At 36.8% G+C, this 12321-nt stretch overlaps 1 protein-coding gene across 1 annotated transcript in view; it reads left to right on the top strand.

Annotated features, from left to right (window-relative positions):
- LOC128168153 (uncharacterized) overlaps window positions 1-11783 on the top strand; it is a 29060-nt gene extending 17277 nt beyond the window's left edge. The window contains exons 23-31 of the mRNA XM_052834264.1: window positions 275-352; window positions 720-821; window positions 938-1021; window positions 4635-4763; window positions 4928-5139; window positions 5541-5669; window positions 7122-7231; window positions 10064-10249; window positions 10771-11783. Coding sequence (XP_052690224.1) covers window positions 275-352; window positions 720-821; window positions 938-1021; window positions 4635-4763; window positions 4928-5139; window positions 5541-5669; window positions 7122-7231; window positions 10064-10249; window positions 10771-10943 — 1203 coding nt within the window. The 3' untranslated portion in view covers window positions 10944-11783. The remainder of the gene's footprint in view (window positions 1-274; window positions 353-719; window positions 822-937; window positions 1022-4634; window positions 4764-4927; window positions 5140-5540; window positions 5670-7121; window positions 7232-10063; window positions 10250-10770) is intronic.
- Window positions 11784-12321: the final 538 nt, after the last annotated feature.

Here is a 12321-nt window from a genome sequence, read left to right as displayed (position 1 = left end):
CGTTATTAATCAGAAAACTAAAAAAGATAGACAATTCATTCGAAATTTAAAAAAAAAAAAACAAAATGCCAACACTTTTAACAAAACGTGGCTCTTTGTGTAACTATTTGGTATAGCGGAAGCTTTACCTTGACGCTGTTTGGTTTTTTGTTTACTTGTGCTATTTATAGTAACATTGGCGATTTGCCTGCCTATAGCCAGGACTCTGCTTTCAGCAGAGCCCGGCTAAAAAGGTGTTTGTGATGTTTGATATCTTGAAATATTGTTATTTCAGAAGCTTGGCAGTGTGCCGGTGGTCGGGGTGACCTGTGCTTCCTGTGGGGCCCCCAGTCTCAAAGACCTCAAGTTTCCTGTGAGTGTAGCCTCTAGCCACTTAGATATTTATACATAGAGAATAATACATACCATTTTCCACATTATACCCTGTATCAGCCCAAGACACCAATATCAGCCAGAGGGTTCATATTGGTATAACATGTCTTTTTTTCCATAATTCTGAAGGAGAAAAATCAGAGGAGTTCCGCAAGGGTGCTGTATGGATCTGTACGTATCAGCCCTGCAGAATTCGTATCAGCCGTGGAGGCTGATACGAGCATTATAAAGTTAGCTGTATCACATATGCAAAAGCCCTGTATTTATTACTAAATATGTAATAAATGTAAATATTGAACACTCATGTACAAGGTAGAGGTATAATTCAGATATGTCATCTTTGTTAGGTGGTTATATTGGATGAATGCAGTCAGATGACAGAGCCAGCGTCACTATTACCTGTGTCAAAGTTTGCCTGTGAAAAACTGGTGCTAGTAGGCGATCCGAAGGCAAGTTAAACATAAGCTCTTTTACAAGTAGCTAAATTAAAATAGTGCTTGCATGATTACAGTTAAAAAAAAACATAAGAATAAATATTTCATATATATCATTATACACTCCACAGCAATTAGATCCGACGATCCAAGGATCAGAGGCTTGTCACACAGAGGGACTGGAGCAAACCATGTTTGACAGACTTATCAAAATGGTATGGGAACCAATAGGGCAATCATAACTATACATATATATGGTAATACTGTTAAATCGTTAAATAGATGAGGGCCTATGTTTTTCATGGAGACATAAATTCATTGGTTACTCTCAAGACGAGGAAAATGATTCTTGAATGTATAAATGTTATAACATGTACCAAGTTTAATTCATGTGCAAGCAGTATCCATTAAGGTGGTATGGGACCTCTGTCAATATTAATGTGGATTAAAGTACATTATAATTGAATTACTTTCGACTGTTTAAGAATTTTACAATATTTAACCAAAAAAAATAGCTTTTAAAAAATATTTGGAGGGGTAAAAATCGTAAAACCCCTAGCGGGATTTGAACTCATGACTAACAGATTTGTAGTAAACTGTCTAACCCACTGCGCTACACTGTTAGGTGACAATATTGGGAAAGAAACTATTTATATAATTACACTTGGTTTTTAGCTCACCTGAGCTGAAAGCTCAAGTGAGCTATTCTGATCACATTTTGTCTGTCGTCCGTCTGTCCGTCCGTCTGTCCGTCTGTCTGTCCGTAAACTTTTCACATTTTCAACATCTTCTAAAGAACTACTTGGCCAATTTCAACCAAACTTGGCACAAATCATACTTAGGCGAAGGGGATTCAAAGTTGTGAAAATTAAGGGCCACACTCGTTTTCAAGGGGAGATAATTAGAAATTAATGAAAAATTTCGAGAAATTTTCAAAAATCTTCTTCTCAAGAACCAGAAAGCCAGGAAAGCTGAAACTTGTGTGGAAGCATCCTCAGGTAGTGTAGATTCAAAGTTGTGAAATTCATGACCCCCGGGGGTAGGGTGGGGCCACAATGGGGGGTCGAAGTTTTACATAGGAATATATAGAGTAAATCTTTAAAAATCTTCTTCTCAGAAACTAAACAGCCAGGAAAGCTGAAACTTGTGTGGAAGCATCCTCAGGTAGTGTAGATTCAAAGTTGTGAAATTCATGACCCCCGGGGGTAGGGTGGGGCCACAATGGGGGGGTCGAAGTTTTACATAGGAATATATAGAGTAAATCTTTAAAAATCTTCTTCTCAGAAACTAAACAGCCAGGAAAGCTGAAACTTGTGTGGAAACATCCTCAGGTAGTGTAGATTCAAAGTTGTGAAAATCATAACCCCTGGGGTTAAGTTGGGGCCACAATGGGGGGTCGAAGTTTTACATAGGAATATATAGAGTAAATCTTTAAAAATCTTCTTCTCAGAAACTAATCAGCCAGGAAAGCTGAAACTTGTGTGGAAGCATCCTCAGGTAGTGTAGATTCAAAGTTGTGAAAATCATGACCCCAGGGGGTAGGGTGGGGCCACAATGGGGGGGGGGTCGAAGTTTTACAAAGGAATATATAGAATAAATCTTTAAAAATCTTCTTCTCAGAAACTAATCAGCCAGGAAAGCTGAAACTTGTGTGGAAGCATCCTCAGGTAGTGTAGATTCAAAGTTGTGAAAATCATGACCCCTGGGGTTAGGTTGGGGCCACAATGGGGGGTCGAAGTTTTACATAGGAAGGAATATATAGAGTAAATCTTTAAAAATCTTCTTCTCAGAAACTAAACAGCCAGGAAAGCTGAAACTTGTGTGGAAGCATTCTCAGGTAGTGTAGATTCAAAGTTGTGAAAATCATGATCCCCAGGGGTAGGGTGGGGCCACAATGGGGCGTCGAAGTTTTACATAGGAATATATAGAATAAATCTTTAAAAATCTTCTTCTCAGAAACTAATCAGCCAGGAAAGCTGAAACTTGTGTGGAAGCATCCTCAGGTAGTGTAGATTCAAAGTTGTGAAAATCATAACCCCTGGGGTTAGGTTGGGGCCACAATGGGGGGTCAAAGTTTTACATAGGAATATATAGAGTAAATCTTTAAAAATCTTCTTCTCAGTAACTAATCAGCCAGGAATGCTGAAACTTGTGTGGAAGCATCCTCAGGTAGTGTAGATTCAAAATTGTGAAAATCATGATCCCTGGGGGTAGGGTGAGGCCACATTGGGGGGGGGGTTAAAATTTTACATAGGAATATATAGAGTAAATCTTTAAAAATCTTCTTCTCAGAAACTAATCAGCCAGGAAAGCTGAAACTTGTGGGAAGTATCCTCAGGTAGTGTAGATTCAAAGTTGTGAAAATCATGACCCCTGGGGGTAGGGTGAGGCCACATGGGGGGGGGGGGGGGGTGTTAAAGTTTTACATAGGAATAAAGAGTAAATCTTTAAAAATCTTCTTCTCAGAAACTAATCAGCAAGGTGATTCTTTTTAATTGTTAAGACTTTGGCTCCAGGACAATTCTTCGGCCTCACAAGAAGGTTCAGAGTTTGATGTAGCTAAATATCCCATATATAAACAATTGTAAAGGATCTTTTTGAGAACTGCAATACTCAACATGTGATATGACTATAAAATTGAAGCAGGCAGCTATTTTTTCATTAGAATCATTTTGTATTACTGTTTTGGGTTATTGCCCTTGATTTATTGATTCTTGATTATTTTAATTAATGCATCCACTGTTAACTAATTAATGTGATGATTATTTTTATACAATAATAAATATTCAATGTATATAAGTTGTTCTGCATAAGTAGTTTTGGGTTAGGCTGGATTAGTTTGTTTATTTTTGATTTCCAATTTTTAGATACTATGAATTATTTTAGGCTGGCACATATATAGGGACAGTGTCTATTGCATTACAACGAGTGACTGTTTGGGGTTAAACTTGAACAGGTACGGAGAGATTGAGGGTGTTGACATCCCTGCTCTTTCTAATTTTCGTGTTTTTCTAACCAATGATACAGAATGTGCGGTCATTTCTGCCCTGTATCGCATTGATACAAGTGTGCGGTCCTACCTGCTTGTATTGGTGGTGGTTGCGGCGGAGCACTAGTGTATGGTCATCCCTGCTGGTGTTCTGGCCTTTCTAGTGCAAGTGTGCGGCACTCCCTGCGTTAGGTTGAGCTGTTGGCACAAGTGTGAGGTCATCCCTGCTTGCGTTATCTCTGCTTGCATTAACGTTGGTACCTGTTGAGTTGCATAGGTGTGCGGTCATCCCTGCCTGCATAACGTTGAGTCCCTATATATGTGCAGGAGCGGTGATTAAAGTCTGCTCTTGTAAATATTTTCAGCAATCAGGGCTATCCGAGTTCCAAGGGGGAAAAATGGATTTTATTTATACAGGATCTACATGTATTAATGTACATTGTCCAGATTGTATTATGACTCCATTAAGCTGACTTTATCATACCTATTGTTCCTCAGGTGAGCGATGTGGCCCATGGGCCTCTTGTCTTGTTTATTTTGATGAACAGTATGTCACAACATGGAAGTGTCTAATACCACCTTAATTCCACAACAATGAGGATTCCTCAGTATGTGATTAAAGACACCCCTGTTATCCTTGACCTTTTCAAATTGTTCAAGTCTGATAGCATTATGATAAAAGGATAAAAACAAGAAGATTTACCATTGTCCATACATGTACCTAACCACCAGAAGTACTAAACACTACATGGACATGAATTTAACTTTGCAAGAAAATATTGATATCTGTTACATGTAGTTGAGTATAATGTTAACTGTTGAGATGTTCTTGTCTTCAGGGTCACATCCCCACCATGCTGAGAACACAGTACCGCTGCCACCCCGTCATCAGTGACCTTGCCAACAGTTTATTTTACCAAGGCCAGCTACTGGATGGGATTCAAGGAGCTGACAGGGAACCTGTGCTGGTAAAAACTCATCACATTTCTGTATACCTACACGCAGATAAAACAACACAATTCTATACCTTCGTTGCTGCAGACAACACTTTACAACACTGTATCTTTTGTTGCTTTAGACTGTGTACCAGCACAAGTTTATCCTGAATTTTGTTTGGTCTATTATTTTTCAGGATATTCTGCCAACCCTTTGTTTTTATGATGTATCTAATGGACAAGAAAGCAGTGATTCTAGTGGCAGTTTTTCTAATGAGAAAGAGGCAGACTTTGTATCATTTCTGATAGAAGTCTTACTCAATGCAGGGGTGGATGCAGCTTCTATAGGAGTAATAACCCTCTATAAATCACAGATGTACAGCATTCTTGTCAAACTGGGCACAAGCAGGTAACTAGCTTCATTCATTTATTCTATCTATTACTGACAGTTAGGTTTCAAGTTCTGCTACTGTGAAAGTTTCTTGTAGCATTCAGCCAACACAATTGTTAAATCCTTATTCAAATTATGAAGGCCCAGAAGGCTGGTGCTCATCCCGAGCTAAGCCCCCTGGATAACACAGCAGTCCATTAACTCCCAGCATATGCTGATTCCCAATTTCAGCTGGTTGCACTGACACAATGTAGGTAGAGTACCTTGTCTAAGGGTACAACACACATCAAGAAACTACAGCGGGGCTTGAACCAGTGTCCTTTGGGTTTCTGGCCTAACACCAATGACCTCTGAGCCATGTGCTCCACACATTTTGACATAGATAACTAATACATGTATTATACATCTCTTTCCAACAGAAACTGCAGTCAGAAGGACACAAAGTCAGTACTAGTGTCTACAGTGGACGCCTTCCAGGGAGGAGAGAGGGACATCATTATACTGTCTTGTGTACGGACAAATAACACAGGCTTCATAGACAACCACAAGTAAGCAAAGTGTTTAATGATTGGGATCATCAAAGATGTACATGAAAACCCAGGGTGCATGTACCATACATGTATGTTGTAATCCACCACACATTTCATGACAAGCCTCACAATCATATACTATGTAATGTTTGCAAGGCCAACTACTGTTACATGTGCAGGTTTACCCAGAAAGTACACTTGAAGTTAAACTATACCCCCATGATAATTTGATTCTGCATGTTACTATTGAAAAGCATTGTATCAATTTGATTGGCTATGTTTGCCTTCGCTACATCAAAAACATTACGGTAATTATACCCCTACTCCGAAGGAGAGGGGGTATACTGTTTTACCCTTGTGTGTCTGTCTGTCTGTCCGTCCGTCTGTCCGTCTGTAACAAAAATTTCTGTTGCATTTATCTCAGCAACTATTTATCGCAGATGCTTGAAAATTTTACAAAGTGTTTGTTAAGGCATGCCATATTGTGGGATATAATTTTGTACCAATCGGACGTCAACTTCCTGTTAAATGACGACTTTGTTTATTTTTAGCAAAAATTTTCAAACAAATTTTTGTCATAGAATTCTCAGCAACTGTTTATCGCAGATGCTTGGAATTTTAACACAGTATTGTATAGGCATACTATATCGTGGGATGTATTTTTGTACCAATTGGACGTCAACTTCCTGTTTAATGAGTACTTTATTTTTAGCCAAAATTTTCAAACAAATTTCCGTCAAAGATTTCTCAGCAGCTATTTATTGCAGATGCTTGAAATTTTAACACACTATTTGTTTTGGCATGCCATATTGTGGGATATATTTTTGTATCAATCGGACGTCAACTTCCTATTAAACAATGTCTTTGTTTATTTTTAGCCAAAATTTTCAAACAAATTTTCGTCAAAGATTTCTCAGCAGCTATTTATCAGAGATGCTTGAAATTTTTACACAGTGTTTGTTAAGGCATGCCATATCGTGGTATATATTTTTGTACCAATCGGACGTCAACTTCCTGTTAAATGAGTACTTTGTTTATTTTAGCCAAAATTTTCAAACATATTTTCCTCAAAGATTTCTCAGCAGCTATTTATCGCAGATGCTTGAAATTTTAACACACTATTTGTTTAGGCATGCCATATTGTGGGATATATTTCTGTACCAATCGGATGCCAGCTTTCTGTTAAATGTCGACTTTGCTTATTTTGCATATTCACATCAGAGCGGGGGTATTACTAGTGAGCATTGGCTCACAGATATCTTGTTTATTTAAGTAATTTATTACATGTACAATCATACAATTAATTAATTGTTATTTACAAAATTTACAACAACAAAATGAAGTTTGAAAGTAAATCAATGCAAAACTTTATCAAATTTACATAAGCTAACGGTATGTAACATGTCCTTTCTTATTTGCATTTCATTCATCTGATTATTAACTTTATGTGCTCTTCTCTGTATTAACCAGGCGAACTAATGTTGCATTGACCAGAGCCAGGCACCACTTGTTTATTGTTGGGAATATGCGCAATCTAGAGAAAAACCATCTGTGGGGGAAAGTCATTGCTATGTGTAAAGGTTAGTCAATATTGTGCAGGAGATAGTCTGTAATTGTGAGTTATTGAAACACTGCTGGAATGACATGTACCTGGTATCTACCAATGAAAATTAAGTGTTATATTAAAAACTGGTAATTCAAATACATAGTACATGTACTTGTAATTGAGAACTTGATGTAAAATATTGTGCAGAAATCTATATTCCCCTTTAATTGAATAAATAAAAGATCAAATTAGGGAAGAAAAAAACCGGTTGTATCAGTGACTCTTTACCTTTATGTAAAAGGTCTCCGTGGAGCCTCTAAGCCAAGGAGTTTGTTGATTACCTGGGCATAATATTAACACTACAAGACTTATTAAATTTGTCTATATAAAAGGCAGAATTATGGTACAAATAAAACAAGAGGCCCAGGGGCCACATCGCTCACCTGAGCAACAATTGCCTTAATTCTGATCAAATTAGCATTACAGTATCAAAATATCTTGACAACTGAGTACAGTAGATCTTGCTAAAAAAAATTGAAAATCTGCCAATTTTTATCCACCTCTTATTTTTGGGTAAATACCAAGCCCCTTTTGTTGTTGTACCTGTAAGAAGATTTTTCTCTATTCCTATATACCCCCATTTCGTGGCCCAACTTTTCTCTAGGGAATCATAGTTTCATCAAACTTAAATCTGCATAACCCGTGCTTTCACACTAAGTACTGAGTTTTGGACCGAAAACTTTCCCAGAATATTTTTAAAGATTTTCTCTTTATATTCCTAAGTAAAAATTCATCCCCCATTGTGGCCTCACCCTACCCCTGGACTATTATTCAAACAAACTTGAATCTATATGATCTGGGGATGCTTCCACTCATATTTGGGCTTTCCTGGCCTAATTGTTTTGAGAAGAAGACTTTTAAAGATTTTTTTTATATATAAAAATTCATCCCCCATTGTGGCCCCGCCCTACCCCCAGGGACCATGATTTGAACAAACTTGAATCTACATTATCTGAGGATTGTTACACGCCAATTTGAGCTTTCTTGGCCAAATAGTTTTTTAAAGAAATTTTTACAAAAGATTTTCTCTATATATTCCTATATAAAAATTTATACCACAATTGTGGCCCCACCCTACCCCCAGGGACCATGATTTGAACAAACTTGAATCTACACTATCTGAGGATGCTTCCACTCAAATTTGAGCTTTTTCTGGCCTAATAGATTTTAAAAGATTTTCTCTATATATTTCTATGTAAAACTTGATCCCCCAATTGTGGCCCCACCCTACCCCCGGGAACTATGATTTGAACAAACTTGAATCTACACTACCTGAGGATGCTTCCATTTTAATTTGAGCTTTCCTGGCCTAATAGGTTTTGAGAATAAGATTTTCAAAGATTTTCTCTATATATTCCTATGAAAAGCTTGATCCCCCAATTGTGGCCCCACCATACCCCCGGAAACTATGATTTGAACAAACTTGAATCTACACTATCTGAGGATGCTGCCAATCAAATTTGAGCTTTCCTGGCCCAATAGGTTTTGAGAAGAAGATTTTTAAAGATTTTCTCTATATACTCCTATGTAAAAGTTGATCCCCCAATTGTGGCCCCACCCTACCCCGGGGAACTATGATTTGAACAAACTTCAGTCTACACTACCTGGGGATGCTTCCATTTTAATTTGAGCTTTCCTGACCTAATAGGTTTTGAGAAGAAGATTTTTAAAGATTTTCTCTATATATTCCTATGTTAAACTTGATCCCCCAATTGTGGCTCCACCCTACCCCCGGGGACCATGATTTGAACAAATTTGAATCTACACTACCTGAGGATGCTTCCACTCAAATTTGAGCTTTCCTGGCCTAATAGTTTTTGTGAAGAAGATTTTTAAAGATTTTCTCTATATATTCCTATGTAAAACTTGATCCCCCAATTGTGGCCCCACCCTACCCTTGGGACCATGATTTGAACAAACTTGAATCTACACTACCTGATGATGCCTCCACACAAGTTTAAGCATCTCGGGCCGAATAGTTTTTGAGAAGAAGATCTTTCGAGATTTTCTCTATATATTCCTTTGTAAAACTTGATTCCCCCATTGTGGCCCCACCCTACCCCCAGGGACCATGATTTGAACAAACTTGAATCTACACTACCTGAGGATGCTTCCATTTTAATTTGAGCTTTTCTGGCCTAATAGTTTTAGAGAAGAAGATTTTTAAAGATTTTCTCTATATATTCCTATGTAAAACATGATCCCCCTATTGTGGCCCCACCCTACCCCCGGGGACCATGATTTGAACAAACTTGTATCTACACTACCTGATGATGCCTCCACACAAGTTTAAGCTTTTCAAGCCGAATAGTTTTTGAGAAGAAGATTTTTGAAAAATACCAACAAATTTTCAATAATACTTAATTATCTCCCCTTTAAAGAGGGCGTGGCACTTCATTTGAACAAACTTGAATCCCCTTCACCTAGTGGTGCTTTGTGCCAAATTTGGTTGAAATCTGCCCAGTGGTTCTTGAGAAGAAGATGAAAATGTGAAAAGTTAACGACGACGACGACAACGACAGACAACGGACAAATTGTGATCAGAAAAGCTCACTTGAGCCTTTGGCTCAGGTGAGCTAAAAATTCTGGATAATTAAGAGTTATTGAACATTGCTTGGGAGTGAGGATCAGAGATCGTTAAATGACAATTCTAAGAAATTAATTAATCCTTCTAATATACATACCAAAAGTCACTATCATATACCAAATGAATTATCATTTGTGACATGATTTGAGTATTTAAGATAGTCATTCTGTTGAAAAAAGTCTGATAATATTAATTCTGTGATGTGACTGATTCTTGTAGCTCGCACTGATGGTGTTCAGAGCTCAGAGGCAGCACAGCACACACTGTGTTCTCTCAATGACCTAGTCTCTCAGGAATCTGCCTTCAGTCCAAGAAGTAGGTCACCCAAGGCAGGGAAAAAGGGGAAACGAAAACGACAGGAGGAGGAGGGAGATAGCCCTCCGATGTCATTGTCTGGACAGTCAGGTACAATGAAGGGCAGCCACAAAACTAGCTTAGGAAAGGACTGTGTGATATTAGGCATTTATTGCCCAAAAAATTAAAATTATATAATAAGCTTTAAAATTAAGGTTAACGATAGTTAAGTCATACTGAAAGTATATGTGGAAAAGGTTATCACAACAGTGGCGTCATAATGTACATTGTAGAAATGACATTTTGAAGATCGTCTTTCGACCTTGTTGTCAGCGGGCAAATTTAAGACTGGGCAAATACCAATGTTCCAAGTTATCTATTTAGTACACAATCATGTCTGGGCAAATGTAAGATGGGGCGAAATCATTTGCAAGTGCAGAAGGGCGAAAATATCACAGGGCAAAAATAACCCTGTATACAGTTGTCCTTTAAAGACGGAAATGAGAGTGAATTTTTTTCTATTTTTATTTGAACATGACATGATTCTAAACAATGAATGCGTAAATATTTCAGTTTCCAACCAATGTTTAGTAGTGCTCAACTTTGTAAGATACACCTTTAATTTGATTTAGGAACACCGATTGACAACAGTCCAGTCACATTAAGCTTCAAAGAGACGACGCCTGTAAAACAGTCAAAGAGGCGGCGTGAATTCCCTCAGATAGATGTCACACAGCTCGATAGCGACAAAGAAAATGCAAAAGAAGACAGTGAGGATGAAGAGCTACCGGCGTTTAACCTTTGATTCACATGGAATCAGAACTTGAACCTAGAGCATGTGATACGAATCTGTACTGCTTTATATTTTTAACTATTCACATTACAAGAATTCTTTTTCATCGAACTTGTTAAAAACTAGTGGATGGGCGTTATAGATATGAAAGCATATCTATCAAATACAGTGTGACAGAATGGAATATTTACATGTATCATTAATTTGTGATACTCTTCTTTAATGTTAATCTTAAGTTTCAAAATATATAAAGTTTGAAAAATATTATGAGTTGGCTTTTAATTAGATTATTGCTGCATAGATGTAATGTACTATAGTGCCATACATGTCAAAACCTTAATACTGCACACAAAAATCTGCAGTAATTTGTGCCAAATTTTTAATACATGTACCTTAATATACATGTACTTGCACAGATTTTTGATTTGTCACAGTAAGACCAGGACTTTTTGCAAATTTGCATTTTTTTAGAATTATGTAATTTCTTTTTTTTAAATCCAAATCATACACATGCTACAATAACACACCTTTGAAAAACTACTAGTTTGTTGTATTTGCAAATGTCAAGGAAATAGTGCCTCCTTGTTTATATTTATATACCAGTATTTCTCTTTAAAACGATTCTGTAGTTTTTAACATTTTTATTGTTTTTCATGTTAAAAACATGGACATGTTTAAATTGAATTCATTGTATTTCTTACAAGATATGCATGTACAAAAAATAATTAATGAATTGTTGATGTTCAAAACTATAGATAATTAATTCCTCATACAATTTAAAAAGTGAAATACAAGTAAATCTACAATTTTTAAAGTCAGTTTGCTTGACAATACAAACATACTACAACCTGAGTCAGAGTCTTTTTCACAAAATGTTTACGTGAACATCCACTTCTTATTTACACATAAAAATACAAAAATCACGCGATAGCAAATTAAATATTTAAAGGGAACACATTACACTTAATGGTACATGTTAATAAGGCATGTTTGGAATATCTTGATAGTATCTAAATTGAATCAACTTACGAAAAAAAAAACCTTTAAAACTTAATGTACACGTAGCTGACAGGATTTTGTGCAGGGACTTCCTTGATGAGTAAGCTTTTAACTTGCTAAATACTCAGGTTAAAAAATCTAGTGTGAATGATGTTTCTGCAACTTGCTCTTTTTTTTATGTTTCTAAAAAAAATTATACCTCAGCTTTTTATGTAACTAAGCTTCTGATTCAGGTATCATATTTGCAAAAATTTTAACTTTATTTTTGCAAAAAGATAATACACGTATGAAATAATAAAATATAGAAACTCTCGTGTTGACACCCTAAAATGAAGAGCAATCTTCAAAGTAATGGGTTAACAAAACCAAATTAAAGGACTATACATCATAA

The sequence above is a fragment of the Crassostrea angulata genome, chromosome 10 (genome assembly GCF_025612915.1).
Source record: "Crassostrea angulata isolate pt1a10 chromosome 10, ASM2561291v2, whole genome shotgun sequence".
Lineage (NCBI taxonomy): Eukaryota > Metazoa > Mollusca > Bivalvia > Ostreida > Ostreidae > Magallana > Magallana angulata.
The sequence above is the reverse complement of the archived record's forward strand: the minus strand, read 5'-3'. Positions and strand labels throughout refer to the sequence as shown.